The following is a 23,016-nucleotide window of genomic DNA, read 5'->3' as shown; positions in this document are numbered from 1 at the left end:
TTTAAAACCCCGCATGATTATTTTTTGAAAAAAATTTAGGTGGAACATTGACACTGTGGTCATTTATTTTTGCTTGAGTTCTCACCTTTTAGCGACACACACTGAAGTATTTGGGGATGAAATGCTATGATGTCTGGGATTTGCTTCAAAATAATGTGGAATGGGGTAGTGTGGATGGCAATAGAGATGAAACAAGGCTGGTTGTGAGTTGACCATTGTTGAGGGAGGTGAGCGGGTATGGGGGTTTCATTACACTGTTCTGTCTACTTTTATGTACGAGATGTGATCAAAAGATACAGTGAATGTTTAAATAAAAAATATGTATTACAGTAAAAGACCCTTTGCTATTAACCCCCCTCAAAATACTCCGCCTTACTTCAAATGCACTTATCCCATTATTCTTGCCACTTTTCTGAAGAAGTTCTGGAAGTCCTCTTTCGTGAGTGTCTTTAGTTGCCCTGTCGTGGCTGCCTCGATGTCCTGAATCCATTCAAAATGTTTACCTTTCATGGTCATTTTGACTTTGGGGAAGAGCCAGAAGTTGCACGGTGCCAGATCCGGTGAATAAGGTGGATGAGGGCACACCATAATGTTTTTATTTGACAGAAATTGCTGTACCAGAATTGATGTGTGACATGGAGACTTTCCCTGTTGTGATCACAAAATATGGTAAATGCTGCTGCCAAGTGCCATCCAATGGAAAGGCAGGGATCTTCAATACAGGAAGCAGCGCGTCCGTCAAACCTTAGTAACAGTGTGTGACAACTTTCAACTTGTTTGGTGCAGTCAGTTGAGTGTGAGCTATGGTTGGGAGAAGGTGTGTTTTAAAGTGTGTCATAAATCATCCTCCATCATGACAACACTCCGTGTCACACATCGCTTCTGATATACGGCAATTTCTTTCAGATAAAAACATTACAGTGTGTCCTCATCCACCTTATTCACCAGATCTGACATCATTTGACTTCTGGCTCTTCTCCAAAAATAAAATGATTTAGGACATCGAGGCAGCCACAACAGCACGACTGAAGATACTCACAAAAGAGGACTTCCCAAACTGCTTCAGAAAGTGGCAAGAACGATGGGATAAGTGTGTTTGAAGCTAGGCGGAGTATTTTGAGGGGGATTAATGGCAATGTGTCTTTTACCATAATAAATTTCTTACTTTTTTTTTAAAGATTTTATTGAGGAATTGGGGGAGGGGAATAGCATTGGGGAATCGGGAACGGGGAACAGAGAAGTTGCTGTCCTTTTGTTCTTCAATCTAGATGTGGAGAAGGTTGCTTCACTGGCCCATGCTTGGTATTGTGATCATTGCACTCTTCCTGGGTGAAGCAGTCGCTCACCAGCCTCTGGACGGGCGCTCACGGTGGCTCACAGCAGCTCACAAAAGCGCACGCCCACTGCCGCCCAGCCCCACTGCAGCCTACGCCATCGCCGGCGACTCACAGCAGCCCAGCTCCAGGTCGAGCTGTTGTTCACCATCTTAGCTGTAGAGGTTGCAGCATCACTGGCCCATGTGGGATCCGAACTGGGGCCCTGCTGCTCAGAGCTGGCGTCCCAAGCCAACTCTTAACCAGCGTGCCATTCGGTCGGCCCTAAATTCCTTTTTATTTAAACATTCATCATATTGTTTGATAACACCTAGTATAATAATTTTACATAATAGAAAGTAAAAAACGAAACAAAACAAAAGAAAACAAAACCCTGCCATAGGTTTTCCATTACTTCAAGGTAGAGTCCAGCCCTCTTAACATGGCCTTCAGACGTTGTCACCTGCTAACCCTTCCAGATTCATCTTCTCAGGTGTTCTGGTCCCATGAAATTATTTGCAGTGGCCTTAACACCTATACCTCATCTTACCTCTGGCCCTTTGCACTTGCTGTCTTTTCCTACAACACTCATTTCTTTCTTTTCCAACCCCCCATCCTCACCCTGATTTGCCTGCCTAACTGTTATGAATCCTCAGGTCCCAGACAACATCACTTCCTCCAGGCTGTCCCTGACCGTCCTCCACCTGAGTGTGGGTTAGGTAGCCTCCCAGGGATGCTTCTGTCGTTGTTTCCCTCACTTCAGCCCTCCTCATGGTGATTCTAACCACCACTTCCTTCCTGTCACCTGTGTTGTATTATATACTTTTTTGAGGAAAGGGATTATGCCTCATTCACACTTCTATCTCCAGTACCCAGCATGACACCTGGCATGTAGTAGGCAATCCTTAAATGAGAGAATAAAAGGCTCAGCCTCAGGCCCCCCAGAGCCTCTGCGCAGAGCCAGCTGTGCCTGGTGCTGGTGTGACTTCTATCTGCCGCCTTGTTTCTTCACACCTCTGTTCACCTATCCTCCGTTCTTTTTCATTGGGATTTTCAATGACTTCCTATGAGTCATAGTAGCACAGGCATGTTTGGATATCACTTTCCCAAATCTCTGCACGTGGTAGCAAAAGTCCAATCAAACTTGCAGCTTTTATACTCTCTCGAAAATGACACGTTTTGAAATGGTGCCCAGTACTGCTAGGCAAATTTAAACATACTCCCTATTGATGCAATATGTTGCTCCCCTGTTTTGAATAGGTCTCTCTGGAAAACAACTCCAGGGGCATTTGATCTACATTGTCAAGTTTATGGTGGACATGTGAGCCAGGAGCATGGCACAGGAATGTTCATTACAGCATTTGGAAGCAGAAAAGGAATGAAATGTCTAGACAGGATGGATAAAGAAATTATCCATCTAGTTGCTATATAATAGAATGCTATGCCAAAGTGGAAATGCAGGAACTAGAGCTAGACAAAAACATTGGTGGTATCACACCAAAAACAGCAAGTCGAAGAATATATATGCTGTGATAATATTTCTATAAAGTTCAGAGACATGCAAAAGTAAACAATACACTGTATAGGAATGCATATATTGTAATAATATATGCATCTTTATGCAGGGAACTGGTCAATACAGAGATCAGGCAGAGGTGTACTCCGGCCAGGACGGAGGAGGTGTGATTAGGAAGCAACATGTTGGGCTCCGGCAGTACAGATAATGCTATGTGTCTTGGGCTGTGTGGTGGGTGCATGGTTTTTCCATTTCATTATACTTCATATATAAGCTAAATATATTCTTTGGATGTGACGTATTTCCTAATAAAAAATAACATTAAAAATAAATCCACCAGCAATGTTTAAGTGAAGCTACATTCCCAGCATTTGAAGAAAGAAGAGTTTTGGGTTTGGGTTTGGGTTTATTATTATTATTATTAATTCTTGTTGCTTTTCTTCCGGAGTTCATGGGGTAATTTTAATGAAATCACTCCTGACTTGTGCTTTACCTGAAAAGCTGATGGTAGAAATACACATTGCAGTAGCTCCCCATGGGTGATCATCAGGTAGTGGGTTGAGTAGACAGGTCATCTGTTTCCCCCACACCATGTCTTCTCCTTGTTCTTCTCAGATGTTGCGGTGGTGGACATGAGTGATATCTCTAGACAGTCTTCGTTCTTCTACTATCTTGGAGTTCGAGAAAGCTTCTACATGGCCAATAATGTGATCCTGTATTACGACATCGATGCTGACACTACTCTTTCATTGAAGGTAAGGGGTATTGTTCACCTTTTCCTGAATACTTTATTTGGGGAAAGCAGTATTATATGTTCAGTTGAAACAATAAAGATTTGCTTGTGCAATTCCGTCCTTCCTACCACAGGTTCTAGCTCACACAGATGACTTCCTAGCCACTGTGGGAGCATCTGTGCTACAGATGTGCGTTAGCAGGCAACTTGAACGTTTCCAGGCCCATTAGGGACGCGAAGCCCCAAACTCCTGTTAGTTTCCATTGAAGATAACACACCACTCTGAATCCTTTCATGGACAATTTCACCCAAACCTACACATTAAAAAATCATTTCTCAACTTGGATAATAATAAGACAACATTTAACAATTACCAAAATGGGCAGAAAGTTTTAGCACAGATATAATTAGTATCTAATGTTTTTCCCCCAATTTAAAGCAGAGCAAAACTGAAGAGTTGTCTGTTCATGCACAACTCAGTAATTATTGAGAATGTTTTAAATGTGTTTTTGCAAACTTTTTTTTTGTGTTTTGCAAACTGAAAGCCAGTGCTTTTTTGGATAACAGTACTTTTAAAACATGCTCATATTTGTAAAATGTGAATATCTAAGGTGAGTTACTACAAAATTCAGCTAATAAATTAACATTGTTGAATGTCTTAATGTTGGTCAGACAATCCTGATTTGTGTTAAGTCTATTTCAGGAATAAAAGCTTAGTTTGTTTACAGCAGTGTTACTCAACCTTGATTGCACTTTAGAATCACTTGGAGAGATTGTAAATATCCCAGTGCCCAGGCCACACAACAGACCAATTACATCACAATCTCGAGGGGATGTTTTTAACCCCCCGAATGTGCAGCCAGGGGTGAGAACCAGTGGTTCATAGTTAGCTTTCACAGACATCATTTCTAAATGTCCAGTTCCCATAGCATTAAAAATCACTAGTTTATAAATAGCACAGTTTTGTGATGGCAAAGTTGGACATTTTTGTTTGTTTCTTGAGATTTAATATTAAGCAGAATTTTCTGGGTTCTATACTAATTTGAGATTATTTCCTGGTAGAAAGACCACCTGCTTCAGATATGTAACCTGCATGTCTTATATATCACATACACTTTACATAAGTGTGTGTCCTGTACTGTGTTTTAAGAAGTCATTCATATAACATTGAAAGAAGAAACTTTTATTGTTGTACTGTACATTGTAGAATAGTTTCCCAAAAGGCTATAACCAATCTAATTTATTTTAGATATTTAGATTTTTTTTCTTTTACTGATTTTCACTGAGGTAGTTTTGCTTGGAAATATGTAAAATTAGAAAATATGAAAGAGTAGATTATTAAACTATAGCTTGATGAAAAACATGAAATTAGAATGTCTTTTTTTCCAATTTACTACATTTTTTTTCTTCAGCTGTGCCTTAGTGAACTCCTCTGGCAAGCCTCATGACCTAGATAAGTTTTCATTTTTCATGATGTGGAAAAATATTTCCTAAAATGGAAGTGGGTCGTCAGTTATATCGGATGCCAGAAGAAGGAATCTGCACTTGACATTAGATAATAGAAATTTCAGAACGTGTAAAACGCATTCTGCGGGCAGCTGTTTAATTATGTTTTCTTTTTTTGGCAAATGTTGGCTTGCAGTGAATAAATGATACAGTTGAGGGCTGCATAATAACCATTATGCTAAGTTAACTGACTAAAATTGTCATTGAACTTGAAAATGTCTAGTCAATTGTAGTAAGGTGTCAGGAATCCTACCAGCAACCATCCTTTTGTGGGAAGGCTGGCTGTGGGGTGGCCTGCAGCCTTGACATTGATGAGAAGCAGCTCAGACCCGAGGATACCACGTTTCCCGAGCACTTCCTTGCTGTCACTGACATTCTTCACTGGGATGGCAAGGCGTAGGGCATTCAGAGCCCCAAACTTGAATTTCAAACTATCTTGGGGCAAAAGCATTGCCACTGCTATGGGAAAATCCATATAACCACAAATGGCCCCAAGAAGTTCCAAAACTAACCAATTATGATACATTTTCCTTACAACATGAATTTTGCAATTCTCAGAGGCTCATCCTATTTGAAGCTTTCGCAGGGCAAAGTTTCAGATGATTAATTCTTGCTCTACATGGGTGCTGGATGATGGGGGGTGGGACAAAGTATAAACCATGGATTGTGAGTAACATGGTTTGTGAGTGTTCTGCAAGACGAGCAAACATTTCTAATACATTTTAACATGGTAAACAAGCGATGGCTTGCAATACGAGTAGTTTGCTTCTGGAACGAATCATGCTCACAAACCAAGGTATTACTGTACTTGTTTTTGGAAATTAACTGTTTTGCAGAAAAGCTATATTTGCCTTTTCTTTTTCTTTTCAGGATATGGAAATTCAGAAAAACACAGTAAGTATTATATTTTCATATTTTTAACTTTGTGAATGTAAACATGTAAAATGCTTGCCTGAAAACTCCCACAGATAATAATGTGATTTCCGGTCGTGCCTGTTGGTTGTGTTTCTGAGGGGGACAGCTAGAAGGCCCTATCCCTCAAGCTGCCAGCTAACTCAGGCCCCATTCAGCCGTTCAGGATGTGGGCAGAAAGCAAGGTCAGGCAAGTGTACTGTAGCTTGGTCCCATTTGGCTGTCTCCTTCCCGTGGACCACCAAGATTCTTTTTTGCTGGAGCCAGTATCCCAACCGCTCCCATACTCCCCACCAAAGTTTCCCTAAGAACAGAGAAACATGAACTTATATTCCAGTTAATATGGGGGCATAGCCCAAGTTCCCTACCACAGCTGAAAAGAAGTGGGATAGAATTCTATCCCTTCTGTTCCGTTTATGTGTTCAAGTCTCCCGATTTGGCTTAAAAGTTCCCTCAATGGCATGTGGATAATGCTGTGTTGGTTTGAATTGTATAATGGAACCCCACCCTAAAAACATTCAAATAAGAGCATGTCTTTGGAAATTGTGCCAGGGTTATCCTATAACTTTGAATGCCTCCCCAAACTGCTCATCCTTCCAGACCTGTGGCTTTGTGCTTTGAGAAATTGTGACCTATGCTAGGGACAGTTCTGCATCCCTTTGCTTTGGCCCTCAGCCTCCTTCCCTCCTTCTAAAAGGAAAGAGCCTCCTGCCTCTTTGGCTATTCCAGTTGGAGTTCCCAGAGGGAGCGGGAGAAGAGGTCCCAGGAGGTAGAGCTCTCCTGAGGGTGCCCTCCGCAGGGGAGCAGGAGCATCAGGGTTCTCTGGGACCCAGGCAGAGCTCCTTACCTGAGGTGGAAGCCTTGGTCCTTCTCTTCTAAGTCAGAAGATGAAGTTCTAGAAACAAGGCAAGTGGTATCGTTTATGTAATTATCACTGGAGCATGGATTGAACAAGTTAACCTCTAAAATAAGGCATCAGGCTGATTTTGAGTTCCTGTTAGGAAAAGAAATGGGAAGATACATCGCTTCATTTTGTCCCATTCACATACTAATATTGTCCACTCTGAGGGTCTTTCCTGTTCTTTCTTGATCTTGATTTCTTTTTTTTTTTAATTGGGGAATTTGGGGGATGGGAACAGTGCTGGGGAATTGGGGGAAGGGGAACAGACAAGTTGCTGTCGTTTTGTTCTTCAATCTAGTTGTGGGGGATGTTGCTTCACTGGCCCAAGTTGGCACCATCTCTGTGCTCTTCTCTGGCGAGGCAGATCAGTCGACGACTTCTGGACGGCCGCTCACTGCGGCTGCTGGCCACTCACGCTGGCTGCTGGCTACACATGGTAGCCCATGGCAACCCACTGCCACAGGGGCTGCAGCCTACACCGTCGCCAGTGACTCACGGCAGCCCAGCTCCAGGTTGAGCTGTTGTTCAGCATCTTAGCTGTGGAGGGCAGTGTCACTGGCCCTCATATGTGGGATCCGAACCGGGGCCCTCTGGCATCCCAAGCGAGTTCTTAACCATCGCGCCACTCGGCCGGCCCTTGATCTTGATTTCTTAACTTACCTCCTTCACAGACAGAGACAGTCTCCAGTCAAAGAAGATTGGGCCAGGACCCAGCTCTGTCTCTAAGGAACATTGGGTGATAATTTCCCCCACCCTCACCCCAACCATCGGTGTCCTCATCAGTAAAATTAGAAGGTCTTTTGATCATAGATAACTCCCAGCACTTGATGTCTGTCATTCCATATTTGTTGCACAAGTGAAAAGACGTAATTTGGATTTAGTGTAAGGAATGTCAAAGAAACAGTTATTCCTTAAAAGGAGAATTACATTAAAGCAAAATGCAAGTAAGAAAATGCTTCTTTTCCATCCCGACTGATGGGTATGTCAGGACCTAGAAATACTCTAGTCCTCCAGGGGACTTAGTGTCATTCTGTTACCATGCCACTATATACCTCCTGGTACATTCATCCTCCTCTAAACATCCAGGAATTCCTTCACATTCCTGAGTAATTCTAATTATACTATGGCATCATTCTCCCTAGGCTATTGTTGGTTTGTTTGTTTGTTAGGAATGAACTTATTCTAAAGGATTTGGCAACTAGTCTGTCTGCTAACTTTGGCATTACTTTAGAATTCTGTACCTGGTACTGGTTGTCATGCTTGATGGGGTGTGAAAATTTAGAGCCTTTGGGAAAACAAAATAAAGAACCAGAGGTGGCCAGAAGGGGAGAAAAAAAGCACCTAAGAGGAAAGCTTGAAGGAAAATGAACATTGAGAGGTATCGTTCATGGTCATTTTCAAGTGTTATCACCCTTTGAAAAGTAGGGAGACATTATTTCCTCTACTTCAGGTGCCCTGGAAGTAGGGTGAACTTAAAAAAAGTTAGGATCAGCAGAACAGACATCTAACAACTAATGGTGACTACACACTGAAATAGAATATCAAATTAAATCAGATGACTTTTTTAAAAAGATTTTTATTGGGGAATTGGGGGGATGGGAACAGCGCTGGGGAATTGGGGGAAGGGGAACAGACAAGTTGCTGTCAGTTTGTTCTTCAGTCTAGTTGTGGAGGACGTTGCTTCACTGGCCCAAGTTGGCACCATCATGCGATCTTCCCGGGTAAGGCAGATCAGTTGCTGGATTCTGGATGGCTGCTCACTGCGGCTGGTGGCCACTCACGTTGGCTGCTGGCTACACATGGTAGCCCATGGCAACCCACTGCAGCAGGGGCTGCAGCCTACGCCGTTGCCGGTGACTCACGGCAGCCCAGCTCCAGGTTGAGCTGTTGTTCAGCATCTTAGCTGTGGCAGGCAGTGTCACTGGCCCTCATATGTGGGATCCGAACCAGGGCCCTCTGGCATCCCAAGCCAATTCTTAACCATCACGCCACTCTGCCAGCCCTAAGTCAGATGATTCTTAAAGAGAATCTACTCACTTGTCCTGCCTGTCCTTGTGGATTGGGGTAATGCTGCTTGGAAGCTGGGGTCTGGATTGTATAACTTGAGAGGTTTTGAGAGAGGATCTGATAAATTGTGGGTCTGATAATTGAGCAGCTTTTTTAAAAAAAGAGATACAGTCATAGTTGGTGAATTCTAAAGTCCTGTGAGTCAGGTGTGCAGATTAAATGCCACACACTGAAATTGCAGCTGGATGCTTGAAGTGATTTGTGAATAATGGAAACCAAGATGCTTTGAGATCTCTGTCTTCAGGGAGCCATTTTAAGTTTCTAGAATTGTGCCTGATGATGCATTGAGCTTGGCATCATTTGGTAGAGGATGGCATAGTCAGGGTTCTTACAAGAAACAGAACCAATAGGAGATACGTGGAGAGGGAGATGGCAATATCTATCATGAGAAGATACGTGACTTTGGAGGCTGAGCCATCTGCAAGCTGGAGACCCAGGAAAGCAGGTGGTGTAATACAGTCTGAGTCCAAAAGCCTGAGAAACGGGGACTGATGCTTTAAATCCCAGCCTGAGTATCAGAGAAGATGAGATGTCCCAGCTCAAGCAGTTAGGCAGGGAAAAAGGGGTAAATTTCTCCTTCTCCACCTTTTGTTCTGTTTAGGCCTCAGTGGATGGGATGATGGCCACCCACAGTGGGGAGGGCCAACTGCTTAACTGAGTCCACTGATTCAAATGCTAAGCTCATCCAGAAATACCCTCAGAGACACATCCAGAAGTAATGTTTAATCTGGCCACCCCGTGGCTAGTCAGGTTGACATATAAGCATCGCAGATAGGTACATTTGCTTCCGTTTCTAGGAGCACTTGCTTTGCAGGGATGTAAAGGATGGAAGGTCAATCTCTAGGCGTCAGGCTGGACCAGAACCAGACCTGCGGCCATTCTGGGGTCTTCTGTTCTTTGGAAACAGTATCGCCTTTTGTGTTCACTTCTTTTTCAGATGATGCTCATATTCTTATGTTCCAGGTTTGTGGTTTTTTTTTTTAAAAAAACCTCTTTATTTAGGTATAATTTACATACCATAAAATTCACCAGTGTGCACACAAGTCAGTGATTTTTAATAAATTAGATTTTCACAGCCATCACCACAATCCACTTGTAGAGCATTTTATCACCCCCACACCCCGCCCAAAATACCTGTTTGCAGACAATCCCTGTTCCCACCCCCAGCCCCAAACAACCACTAATTTGCTTTATGTTTTATAGATTTACCTTTTCAGGACTTTTTATATAAAAGGAACCATATAGTAATGTGGTATTTTGCTTCTAGTTTCTTTCATTTAGCATGATGTTTTTGAGATTCATCCATGAGGTATAATGTATCAGTAGTTCTTTCTTTTTTATTGCTGAATGATATTCTATTGTATAGATATTCCACATCTTATTTATCTCTTCCGCAGTTGATGGACATTTGGATTGTTCCACTTTTTGGTTATTGTGAATTATGTTCCTATAAATATTCAAGTACAAGTCTTTGTGTGGAAATGTGTCTTCATTCCTCTTGGGTCTACACCTAAGAGTAGAAGTGTTGGATCATATGGTAAATACAGAGGGTGCCAACAAAAATGTATGTACATTTTAAGAAAGGAAAAAACTACTGTATTTCCCCATGTATAAGATGCACCCTTTTTAGAAAAATTTGGGGTCTCAAAACTGGGTGCGTCTTATACAGTGGTTGTTTGAGCGCAAAAACAAGCATGAAAAAAGCGTGAAATACAAGTAAAAAAAAATCTACGGGCCGGCCGAGTGGCGCGATGGTTAAGAGCTGGCTTGGGATGCCAGAGGGCCCCGGTTCAGATCCCACATATGAGGGCCAGTGACACTGCCCTCTACAGCTAAGATGGTGAGCAACAGCTCGACCTGGAGCTGGGCTGCTGTGGGTTGCCGGCGATGGTGTAGGCTGCAGCCCCTGCTGCAGTGGGTTGCCATGGGCTACCGTGTGTAGCCAGCAGCCAGCGTGAGCGGCCTGCAGCCCCCGTGAGCGTCCGTCCAGAGGCCGGCGACTGATCTGCCTCGCCCGGGAAGTGCGCAATGATGGTGCCAGCTTGGGCCAGTGAAGCCACATCCTCCACAACTAGACTGAAGAACAAAATGACAGCAACTTGTCTGTTCTCCTTCCCCTGATTCCCCAGCATTGTTCCCCTCCCCCAACTCCCCAATAAAATCTTTTTTAAAAAAATCTACAACCACTGAATAAGAAACACCCAGTTTTTAGACCCCAAATTTTTCGAAAAAAGGTGTGTCTTATACATGAGGAAACACGAATTGTAATACTATATACTGATAACAAAAGATGAATACAAGTCATGTGTATACATTTTTTTGGCACCGTGGTATATGTTTACCTTTTTAAGAAATTGCCAAAATGATGTCCAAAGTGGGTGTACCATTTTACATTTCTACCAGCAACAAAAGGTCTAGATTCTTCATATCCTCACCAATACTTGGTATTGTCTGTCTTTCTATCATGTCCATTCTAGTGAGTATGAAGTGTCTCATTGTGGTTTTGTATTTCCCTAGTGACTAACGCTGTTGAGCATCTTCTCATGTACTTATTAGCCATTCATAGTCTTTGGTGAAATGTCTTTTCAAATTTTTTGCTCATTTTTAATTGGGTTTTTGTCTTATGGAGTTGTAAGAGTCCTTTGTATATTCTGGAAGCCAGGCTCTTATCAGAAACTTCATCAATTACTTTTTCATGGATCATGCTTTTGGTATTATCTCTAAGAACTCTTAGCCTAACCCAAGGTCATGAAGAATTACTCCTATGGTTTCTTTTTAAAAGTTTTATAGTTTGGGCTCATTTACCTCTCTGGCCCATTTTGAGTTAATTTTTGTGTCTAGTGTAAGGTATGGGTGTCCAATTTTTTATTTTGTATGTGGATATCCAGTTATCCCAGCCCCCATTGAATTGTCTTGGCACCCGTCTCAAAATCAACTGATCATAAGCATAAGGGTTTATTTCTGGACTTCCAGTTCTAGTCCATTGGTCTGTATGTTTACCCTTATGCCAGTACCATGCTGTTTTGATTACTGTAGCTTTATACAATAGTAAGTTTTCAATTTAGGTGATCTGGCTCCCCCAACTTTGTACTTCTTTTCCAACATTGTTTTAGCCTTTGGGGCCATTAGCAATTCTATATGAATCTATATGAATTTGAGAATCTGCTTTTCCATTTCTACAAAAAAATACCATTGTAATTTTGAGAGGGATTGGCTTGCATTTGTGTATTTCTTGAGTAGTATCAGCATCTTAGCAATATTAAGTCTTCCAATCCAAGAGCACAGGATGTCTTTTCATGTATTTGGGTCCTCTATAATTTCTTTTAGCGATGTATTATAGTTTTCAGTATACAAGTCTTTCACCTTCTTGGTTAAATTTATTTGTGGATATTTTATTCTTTTGGATGCTCTTGTAAATGGTTTTCTTAATTTCATTTTTCAGGATTGATTTAAAAATGCTTTTCACAAAAATATTTAATGCTTATCACATTTTACTTCATAATTCAGTATTTGAGTTAAAATGTAATTCAGTTTTTGATTAGCATTCCCTAAAAATGACTTTTCTACCCATTTTAAAACCCTTATGCTATTTTCTACTGCTTTAGAGATAGCAAAGATAGCCACTTTCAGCATTTTATCACTTCAGAAAACATATTTATGTGATGAAAAATCAAGGTTGTACCTTTATGAAAACAAGAGCAAAAATAATAGCCAACCCCAAGAGACTATTCAACCTTGGAACTTCCTGGTAGTTTGTGATTAGTGTACATAGTCCACAGGTATTCTTTAACCAGGCATTCTTTAACTTTGTTTTAATTTTTCTTAGCAAAAATAGCCATACCTTCAAAGTTATGGTATATTTCCCAGGTTGATTTCCCTCTGGAAGTAGCTAGCCTCTGAGACTGAGTTTAGTGAACACGTTTATTATGGTGTGCCCTTGGGATCAATACTGAGGAAGAGGAGGGAAGGAAGCAGGGGTGGGCAGAGGGAGAAATCAAGCTGGGGTGCAGGCTCAACGACAACCTTGGCGGACCCTTTGGGGAATTGGAGCTGGAATGGCCTTTCTGAGTTGGGATGAGATGGCCAGGTCTTTATACTCCTGCATCCATCCCTCAGTGAAAAGAGTGTGACCTTGGTGGAGGTGCACTCTCTGCAACTGAGGCAGTTCCAGAAAGGGCTGACAGCAGGGGCTGATAGCTGCAGAACTCCCAGCAACTGGGGCAACACACCTGCTTCCTTGAGGGGGATCCGGGAGTGTGCCTGAGTGGCCACCACATTATAATCATTTCATTTGAGAAATATATAAATCGTATATACCCCAAGACTAGGGAATGTATCTCTAAGGCTAGAAGGCACAGAAATAATTGTTTCCATTGAAATGGTGGGCTATAACCTGGAAGCTATAAGTAGCCTTGCCAGAGAGGAAACATGGGGACATACACCTTCCCTACTTCCCAGGAAAATTACTAGGAGAAGATGAAGTATTCCACCCAATCCTTGTAGAAGGAATTGTTGAAAGTACTCTAGATCTCATTTTCATTTGTCATGTCCTAAAGCCAGAGTTCATGGTTTTTTAAAAGCAGAGTTAAATTTCCAAGCTAGGATCATGTTATTATTTAACACCTTATTAAAAAACTAATCTGGTTCTTGATCCCTGGACCAGGTGGTTATTTTTTTTTCCTGGAAAGCCAATGAGATTTAATAGAAACTAATTGCTCCAATCAAAATAGTTATCTCTATAATCCCAATAAATTGGAAATTCTTGGAGAAACAGACATTAGTGGTATTGGGTGCATTGTCTACAATATGGAAAGTCTTTTACCTGGCTTACAATCACATTTAAGCTTGGAGTTTAGAGTAACAGAATTTTTTCTGGTCTTTCCCCCCCGCTGCCTTGCTCAATTCTTCAGTTTGCCATGGGTTGGGATCCAAAATTATCAAAGATGGTATAGATTGCTTAGGAACACTTTAGTGAAAGGACAGTTACATTTCTTTTCTCATTTCTATGTCCTTTGGGTTTTCTGAGTTCAGAATCAGAATTTCTACCACTTTATTAGTGAAGGCCCAATTTTAAACAAAAAGGCTACATCCCTTAGTAGATGGAGAGGAAGAATATTATTTTGTGCATAGAATATGATTTAAGTAAAAATCTCTGCCCTTTAAATGTTTATTTCATTTGAGTAGCTATTTTTTATTATTTCTACCTCATCTTAAATTCTCCATTCAAGTTTTTGTTTGTTTGTTTGTTTGTTTGTTTGTTTTTTCTACATGCCTGTTCTCTTTTAAATTGGAGTACTCTGGAGATGTGAACTATAAAACTTTTCTCTGTACCTCTTGTTAATAACAGGAGTAATGTCATATTTCACAGGGCCAATATCAGAACCAAAATATAAATATTTAATTCCTCCTATCAACTAAATAAGTCGTTGGTGTCCCATGATACCCATTTATTTCCTTTAAATTGAGATATACCATATTTTGCCATGTAGAATGTGCACTTTTTTGCCCAAATTTGTGAGGGAAAAATAAGAATGTTCATTATGCATGGGTATTACTAATTCCATATCTATATAAACGTTTTTAATTCTTTTATTTATGCTTATGAGTTAAAACTGTAACTCTAGAGATCAATAACAGTAGCTGTATGCAAAGTAATACTCTGGAATACGATAATCGGTTTTGTTGAACTTACCACGAACTTGCCACGAAGAGTTCATGGCCTTCTATGATGCGTAAATATCATAAATTTGTTACCGGTACATAAAATTTCTTGTACCTTGTATCTGATCTTGTGTTTCGTAATTATTTGTTACATAAAATTTTTTGTACCATTATATGTTAAAAATAAATGCTAAAATTCCTTTATAATACAAAAAATAAGTACCTAAATGTAAACAAATAAAATTTTGAATTAAAAAATTGAAATGAAAGATTTTTTTCCCCTGAAAGTTGGGGCCAAAAACATGGGTGTGCATCATACACGGCAAAATATGGTAATTCACATGCCATAATAATCACCATTCACCCACCTGTTTGTGTTGGATATTTTGTGTATCATGGCTTTCTTTATTTAAGGATATTTCAGAAATAAGCTGGAATGGCCATTAGTGACAAGCATCCTGGGAAGGGAAGGGGAGGACATGAGATTTCTTTGGCTCTGTGGTCGTGTGTGGGCCAGTTGGTTAACCTTGCTGGGTCTCGGCTTCTGCCTGTATAAAATGAGATGATTTATCAGGTGATTATTGAGATTCATGCCAGCTCTGAAATGATTCTATTGCATTATGATAGCCATTCAGTTGTCTGAACAAAGCAGATGGACTATTGCAGTATTTTAGTGGCACTACATGTCATGTTCTCAGCAGGAATATCTTCATTTACCTTTAAGTGGCACAATAGCCTGATTACCCAGTTGAAATTAATAATCAGTTTTTGTATATTTGTTCCTCTTATGACCAAATAAATAAAAGTAGCAGTGTAGACTGCTGTTTGCACTGATCTTTAAAAAAATGCATTTCCCTAATTGCATGTGTGCTGATTTAAAAAGCTGTCCTTTAAATCACTAGACAAAGAATTATATCTTTTAGGCTTAAACCTTGTAATCATTATTTGGAGCGGTGCCCCACTTAGATTTTCTTTCTTAATAAGTTGACTTTGTCACACATGGCCCTGTTAAATAATTTTTTAAAAACTTATTGTCCCATGTTTGTTCATTTGCTCCCCTAATTTTTCTTGGGAACAAATTTCTGTGCTTTTTTTAGTTTCAATTTTCACAAAGGATTTATAACCCTTTCACACTACAAGATACACACTCCAAAGTACCATATTCTGTCAGTAAGCAATCAAGATATGCATTCTTCCATAAGTGCTCAGAAATCAGTTTCTCTTGGGTAATGTTAAAACCATGTTCCATCTGCCTTAGATTTTTCCCTCCTCTTCTGACTAGGCCATTTGTTGACTGATTAAACGTTTGTATAATTATTTTTAAAATGTCCTCTGGGAGGTCAAGCTGAAAGACTCATTATGAAGTCTGTTGGGATAAATTGTTACACATTTTATTTCCTCCAAAGAATTAATTTATAAAACTTGTGCTGTCATTGAACAACTTTGCCACCTGCTGCAAACCATAAATAAAGATAAGTGCTGATGTAATGAGGCCCCTGTCCTGGTCTTCATGGACCCTTGGCTTTCTTGCAGAGGAGCTAGTTGAGGGGCAAGTCCTAAGTGTCCTTGGTTAGTGGCTGTGATTGAACCCACTGGACAGTTACAATAGGTTGAGACCCTAACAGACTCTGCTCTCCTGGACAGTCCTGGAGAATCCAGGCAGCTGTTATTCATGGAAATCTTTGTATGTGAAGCCCACTGAAGGAGTTGATGTTTTAGGGCTGCAGGTAGGATGTTCTATGCAAAACATCTGCTTAGATTCCAGAGGAGGAGATCTTAGATGTGGGTGGGACCTCTTTGTCAGTCTAGAGGAGCCTGTGGACCCCTTTTCAGAATATATCTTAAAATGCTTAAATAAATATAAAGGAGACCATTTATATTGAAACATAGTTATCAAAATAGTTTTAAAGGTTGTATATTGTAATCTATGTGCTTCTTTATTAATGTCTCAAATAATATATCAAACACCTGGTCTAAAAACTATCATAATTTTGGAGTAGTGATGGGTATAAAAGGTATTATGAGATGTCTGCAGGAACTATAATGCAAGATGAGAAGTTCTTTAATTTCTATTAGTGACAAAGTCCCAGGGCCTGCTAAAACTAGGATGTGTTACCTCCATTTCTAATCAAAGGGAATGTTACTTTTCAACTAAAGGCAAATGATGACAAAGATGTCGTTTTTTTCCTCAATCAAGTTCATGCAATCCCAAGAATTAATGGATCCCAGGTTCGGAACTCCTGGTCTGGTCTAGAAGTATTGAACATAGCTACTAATACTTATTGGATGCCCACTATGTGCCAGGGCCATATTTAAGCCTCTACACCAAATGAAGTTGGTAGTGTTGTTGTCCCCATTTTAAAGATGAGAAAACCGAGGTTTAGATAGATAAGTACATTTTTCAGGGTCAGCCATCTAGCATGCAGTGGAGCTACAATTTAATCCTTGGCCATTCAAATTCTCCACCATCTTGCTATGTTTGAGCTCAGATGATACTGACTTCCTACTTCAATATTCATAAGGTATTTCTTTTTCACCTAACCTAGCAAAGGTGAAAAAATAAACTACCCAGCTCTGCTGAAAGTGTGATAAAATTGAAATGCCTTCATACACTAATGGTGGGAGTGTAAATGGCTCCATCCTTTTTGACAGCAACTCAGCTACACATATCAAGAACCTTAAACTTGATCTAGTAATTTCACTCCTGAGAAGCTACTCTTAGGAAAAGACTAACATGTAAAGATGCCATACGCAAAGGTGTTCATCTCAGTGTATAGTAAGAAAAATTTCAAAACCAAGTTAAACATGGGCCGGCTGAGTGGCGCGTTGGTTAAGAACTGGCTTCCAGAGGGACCCGGTTCGGATCCCACATATGAGGGCCAGTGACACTGCCATCTACAGCTAAGATGCTGAACAACAGCTCAACCTGGAGCTGGACTGCCGTGGGTCACCGGCGACAGCGTAGGCTGCAGTCCCCTGCTCCAGTGGGCTGCCATAAGCTACCATGTGTAGCCGGCAGCCAGCGGTGAGCGGCCAGCAGCCACCATGAGCAGCCGTCCAGGGGCTGGCGACTGTTCTGCCTCGCCCGGGAAGAGCGCAATGATAGTGCCAGCTTGGGCCAGTGAAGCCACATCCTCCACAACTAGACTGAAGAACAAAACAACAGCAACTCAACTTGTCTGTTCCCCTTCCCCCGATTCCCCAGTGCTGTTCCCCACCCCCCAACTCCCCAATAAAATCTTTAAAAAAACCCCAAAGTTAAACAATTGGAGAATGGTTAAGTGCACTATATATATTCACCAGATGGTATATCAGGCAGGCATTAAAAATTATGGCAAAGACTATGTAATCAAACTTTGATAATGATAGCTTTTAAAAAGGCACCTATTATTTAACCTAGTGATGATATAGGACAATCTGTTTGTGGTGGTGATATTTGTAGATGGTAGTAGTTCTGTAAACCCCCAGTTAGGAGCCAAAAACTTCGGAGGACAGATTCTTCCACTATCTGCCTTCACAGTGTCCGAGACCAGTGGCTTTTACTCTGTTCTCTGACCTTACTTATTCTGTCAATCAGAATTATCTTTTTGGAACTACTTAAAGAGTGTTTGGAATAGGAGTTCACATATTAATGTTTCTAGCACACTGGTTCTAATGCCCCTTTATGTAAGAAACTAAGCTGTCTTTGTTAAGTTTATTTTAATGAGCTGGACTCTTGAGATGTTTCCATTTATAAATGTACCAATTACAAATATCCAAGCCTAGTTCACTATTGAACATGTGTTATGCTAATCAATGTTTTTCTTTTTGATTTCTGGTCAACCCACCAACAAAAGTCTGAATGTGTTCCATCATTTGAAGATGTTTGCGCCTATTCTCCTTCTTTGTAAGAACCGAAGTACTGCGCTCAAGAGCCTGTGCTTTCATTTGGAAGTTTATGAATTGCTTTTTAAAAATGTATTCATTAGACCCACTTTCTTTCGGTACAATTTCTTAAAGTTTTATACACTTTATGAAAGATTGTCTCAAAGGAACTATTTTTACTTTCTTGAGGCTCCAAATTCCTGCTGTCTCTTCAGTCCTTCATTAAACTCGCGCAGTTGTTTTCAGAGTTCATGCATTCTCATTCTCCTCTTTTTTCTCTAACTGTGGCTACATGTTTGCTCAAAGGATCAGATCCCCTCATAGCTGTAGGCAGGCCTGCATCAACTTCTGCTGCTGCTGCTCTGCCCACTTGAGCCATAACCTGTGATAACATAGAGCGTTTATTTATCAAAATTTTATATTTTCATACCTCATTATTTAGAATTTGAGGAGGACTGGGGAAGTTTGCTTTTGTGCTATTTGGGAAGATTTGGTTTGCTAAAAGACTATAAACAAGATTTTAGCAGACTGTTTGTTTTGGAAATAGTATTAAGACATGTACCAATTCTGTCCAAATAGATAGGATTCTTGAACCTTCACTTTACCTACCTGTTAGGGAGACTTGGTTATATAGTTGTAATGTTTGTAAGTATTTTTGTTATGATTATTACTCTGTATAGTATTATATCTTTTAAAGAAGCTGAGAGAAGAAAAGAAAATAAGGATATATGAGGGCTGACAATTAAATTCACAAACTTGTTGCAATGATGTTGCTAACCATTTTTGATATCAGAGGAATTATTCATTATGAATTTGTACCAACTGGACAAGCAGTTAACCAAGTTTACTATTTGGAAGTGCTGAAAAGGCTGCATGAAAAAGTTAGATGACCTGAACTTTTCACCAACAATTCATGGCTCTTGCATCACAACAACACACCAGTTCACATGGCACTGTCTCAGAGGGACCTTTTAGCCAGTAAACAAATCACTGTATTGGAACACCATCCCGACTCACCTGATCAGTCCCTCAGTGACTTCTTTCTTTACCTGAAGATTAAGGGATATTAAAAGGAAGACATTTTGATGACATTCAGGACATCAGGGTAATATGACGACAGCTCTGATGGTCATTCCAGAAAAAGAGTTCCAAAATTGCTATTTTCTTTTTTTTTTTTTTCATTTGTTTTTGTGGATTCAAGTTACCAAATGGTGCTGTTTCCTTATTCCAATACAATTTTGTTTTCACCTACATCTTTTGTACTTTAGTGTCAAATATCTATTATAGGCCCCAATATAGATTATATACATCATTTTATGCAATTGTCTTTAAATCAGTTAAGAGAAGAAAGAAGAAATTGGCAATTATACCATCTCTTATAATTACCTATGTAACTACCTTTACTGGTATACTTTGTTTTTATCATGTGAATTAGAATTACTGTCTGGTGTCCCTTGCTTTCAGCCTGAAGAACTTCCTTTAGTATTTTTAGTAAGATGGGCCTCATAGGAACAAAGTCTCAGTTTTTGTTTGTCTGAAAATGTCTTTATATCACCTTCATTTTAAAAGATACTTTTGTTAGATGTAAGATCCTTGGTTGATGTTTTTTTCTTTCATCACTTTCAATATGTCATCCAACTGCCTACTGGCGTTCATTGTTTCTGATGAAAAGTCAGATGTTAATTTTATTGGGGTTCCCTTGTACATGGTAAGACATTTCCCTTTTGCTGCCTTCAAGACTTTGTCTTTAAAAATTTTGACTATGGTGTATCTGGGTGTGGATCTCTTTGAGTTTATCCTACTTGGAGTTCATTTAACTTCTTGGATATGTAGATTCATTTAATCAAATCTGTGAAGTTTTCAGCAATTATTTCTTTGAGTATTTTTCTGCTCCTTTCTCTCCGCTCCGGAGATTCCCATCATGTGTCATGTATGTTGGTGCACTTGATGGTGTCCATATTTCTTTGAGGCTCTGTTAATTTTTCTTTTTTCTCTCTCTCTATTCTTCAGATTGCATAATCTCTATTGATCTGTCTACAAGTTTGCTAATTCTTCTACTTAAATTTCCTGCTAGGCTTCTGCAGTGAATTTTTAATTTTTGTTATTATACTTTTAAACTCCAGAATTTCCATTTGCTTTTTTTATGTAATTCTTCTTTATTTATTGAAATTCTCTATTTTGAATTTCCTATTAAATCATACCTTTAATTCTTTAAGCATCATTTTCTTTAGTTCTTTGAACATCTTTATAATAGCTGTTTTCAAGTATTTGTCTCCTAATTTCAACATCTGAGTCCTTTCAAAGGCAGTTACTATTGCCTGTTATTTTTTTCCTATATAAGGATCACACTGTCCTGTTTCTTTGCATGTTTTATATTTTTATTTAAAACTGGACATTTAAAATAATATATTATAGCAACTCTGGATACTGATCTCTCTCCCTCCTGCCTCTGGAGCTTGTTTGTTTTATTTGCTGGTTTACTGTTTAATGACTTTGCTACACTAGTTCAGTGAAGTCTATTTCCTCCATAGTGTGTAGCCTCTGAAGTCACTCCTCAGAGGTGCAGTCTTGGGTATTTGCACAGCTATTCTGACGCTCCCATCCCCACCCAAGGATGACAATGGTTATCGCTGGGCTCTCTTTAAATATATCTTTCCCTACTAAACGTTTCTGACTGGGCTTCCTCTCTTGATATTACAGCCAGTTGTTAATCTCCCTTAATTGTTAGCTGATTGCTTTATTGTTTTTGACAATGCCCTGAAACATAAATGTCCCACAGTCTGATAAAATTAACACTGGGCTCCTTTGCAGAGGTTGTCTGTAAGGCCAGTCTTTAAGGTTTATTCTGACCTCAGGAAGGTTCTTTTCAACTCTCTCTTCCTCTTTTTCTTTCTGTTAACGTCTAGTGGTCTACCTTTCACACCTGTTGCTATCTTGAGCTACCATCCTACTCTAAATTCTTGCCACAAAAATCTCCATTTTTTGACAGTGTGCATAGGTTTGAAGTTCCCATGCTGTATTCCACGTAAAGTCAGTCCCTTTATGGAGACCTACAGAGCTGTCTGTTCTTACAGCATGCCTCTACCCTGAGGTAGAGCCTCTGCACCACTGCCCCAGAGCTGGTGGGTGGAGGTAGCAGCCTGCCTCTCTCATAGTGACACCCTGCTCTGTGAGTGGGATGCTGGACATGGGTGGCAGCCCCTGATCTTCTCAGCTTGCCTCTTCTGGCAAGGAACCTTCACCCTATGTGAGCTGGGACAAAGATGATCAGGGCCCAGTATTCTTGGTCTGCTTCACCTAGGGTAGAACTTCTTCCCTACCAGTGGGAACTGGGTGGAGAAATGGAGCCCTGGTCCTCATGACAAACTTGCGTGGAATAGTACTTCTATAACACAGGGCTGTGGTGAATGAGAATGCTGGTGGCCTGGCCTTCTCAGAGAGAAACTGTCACCCTAGACTGGAGGTTGGGGTGAGAGGGAGCCCCATCTTCTTGGCTTTACCTAACTAGTGAAGAACTTTTGTCACTTTGGGCTGGGGGATAGGGGGTGCAGGTTATTGCTCAAATGCTAGAGTGTCACTGTTCTTACCAAGATTTAGTCAATTTTCTTGAGTAAATGTTTCTCCATTTTCTGTGTGCTCTTAAGACCATTTATAATGACTTTAAATACTTTTTTAAAAGATCTTTTGCCCGTTATGTTTTTTTTCTGGGGAGGGGGCGGGGGGTTAAGGATCTGAAGAGCTCCTCACATCTCCCGTCTAGCTCTGTTTTTTGGGGGGGTTTTTTTGAAAATAGCAAACGCCATTCCTTCAAAGATATTTTACCTTCTAGACCTCACTGATCCACACAGCCCTTTTTTCCCTTTTAGTCTGAAACAGGAAGGCTTTTTACCGTAAACTCAATTTCATGTAGAAGAACAAGCGGTTTAACTTCTGAATTTATAAATGGCATTTAATTTAATTTAATTTACTTCAGCAACATGGGTTTCTTGTTATAGATGAGGGAAACATTTGCCTCTAACCTACCAAAATCCTTACTTTGCTGGACAATTTTAATCTGTCTTTGAGAAGTTGGAGCTATAACCAGGGAGGGAAGTGTCTTTGTTCCTCTGATGTAGGCAGTTCCCAGAGATTGCTAAGAAGCAGCTACAAGTCCTCTTGCCCCTGTTCCCCAGGTATCACCCACACACCTGAATTTTTGCCACTTCTACTTATAGAAATACCTAGATAACTGGCATTTGTATTTTGAGGGGCTTAACCCCAATATCTGGTGCCCACAGGGGCGGACAGCCTCCAACTATTATACTATTTTGCAACAGTGTAAGTATTCTCAGAAAATCCTATTTTTAGGAATAATATAACATTAGGAAGCTTAGTGTAAGACCTGCATTTGTATGACCTGTAAGCTAAGAATGGTTGTTACGTTTTTAAATGATTGGAAAAAATCAGAAGATGAAGAATACTTCAGGACATATGAAAATATTAAATTCAGATTTGTGTTCATAAATGAAGTTTTATTGGGACAGAGCCATGCTCACGTGTTTAT

The 23,016-nt window shown here is 40.2% G+C and overlaps 1 protein-coding gene across 1 annotated transcript in view; it reads left to right on the top strand.

The window, feature by feature from the left end:
* Positions 1–23,016, top strand: part of MAP3K15 (mitogen-activated protein kinase kinase kinase 15) — a 120,544-nt gene that overhangs the window by 19,598 nt on the left and 77,930 nt on the right. Inside the window, exons 2-3 of the mRNA XM_019666853.1 lie at positions 3,445–3,584; positions 5,939–5,962. Coding sequence (XP_019522398.1) covers positions 3,445–3,584; positions 5,939–5,962 — 164 coding nt within the window. The remainder of the gene's footprint in view (positions 1–3,444; positions 3,585–5,938; positions 5,963–23,016) is intronic.

This window comes from Hipposideros armiger, unplaced genomic scaffold (genome assembly GCF_001890085.2).
Source record: "Hipposideros armiger isolate ML-2016 unplaced genomic scaffold, ASM189008v1 scaffold_13, whole genome shotgun sequence".
Taxonomy (NCBI): domain Eukaryota; kingdom Metazoa; phylum Chordata; class Mammalia; order Chiroptera; family Hipposideridae; genus Hipposideros; species Hipposideros armiger.
This window is presented reverse-complemented; position numbering and strand designations above follow the sequence as displayed.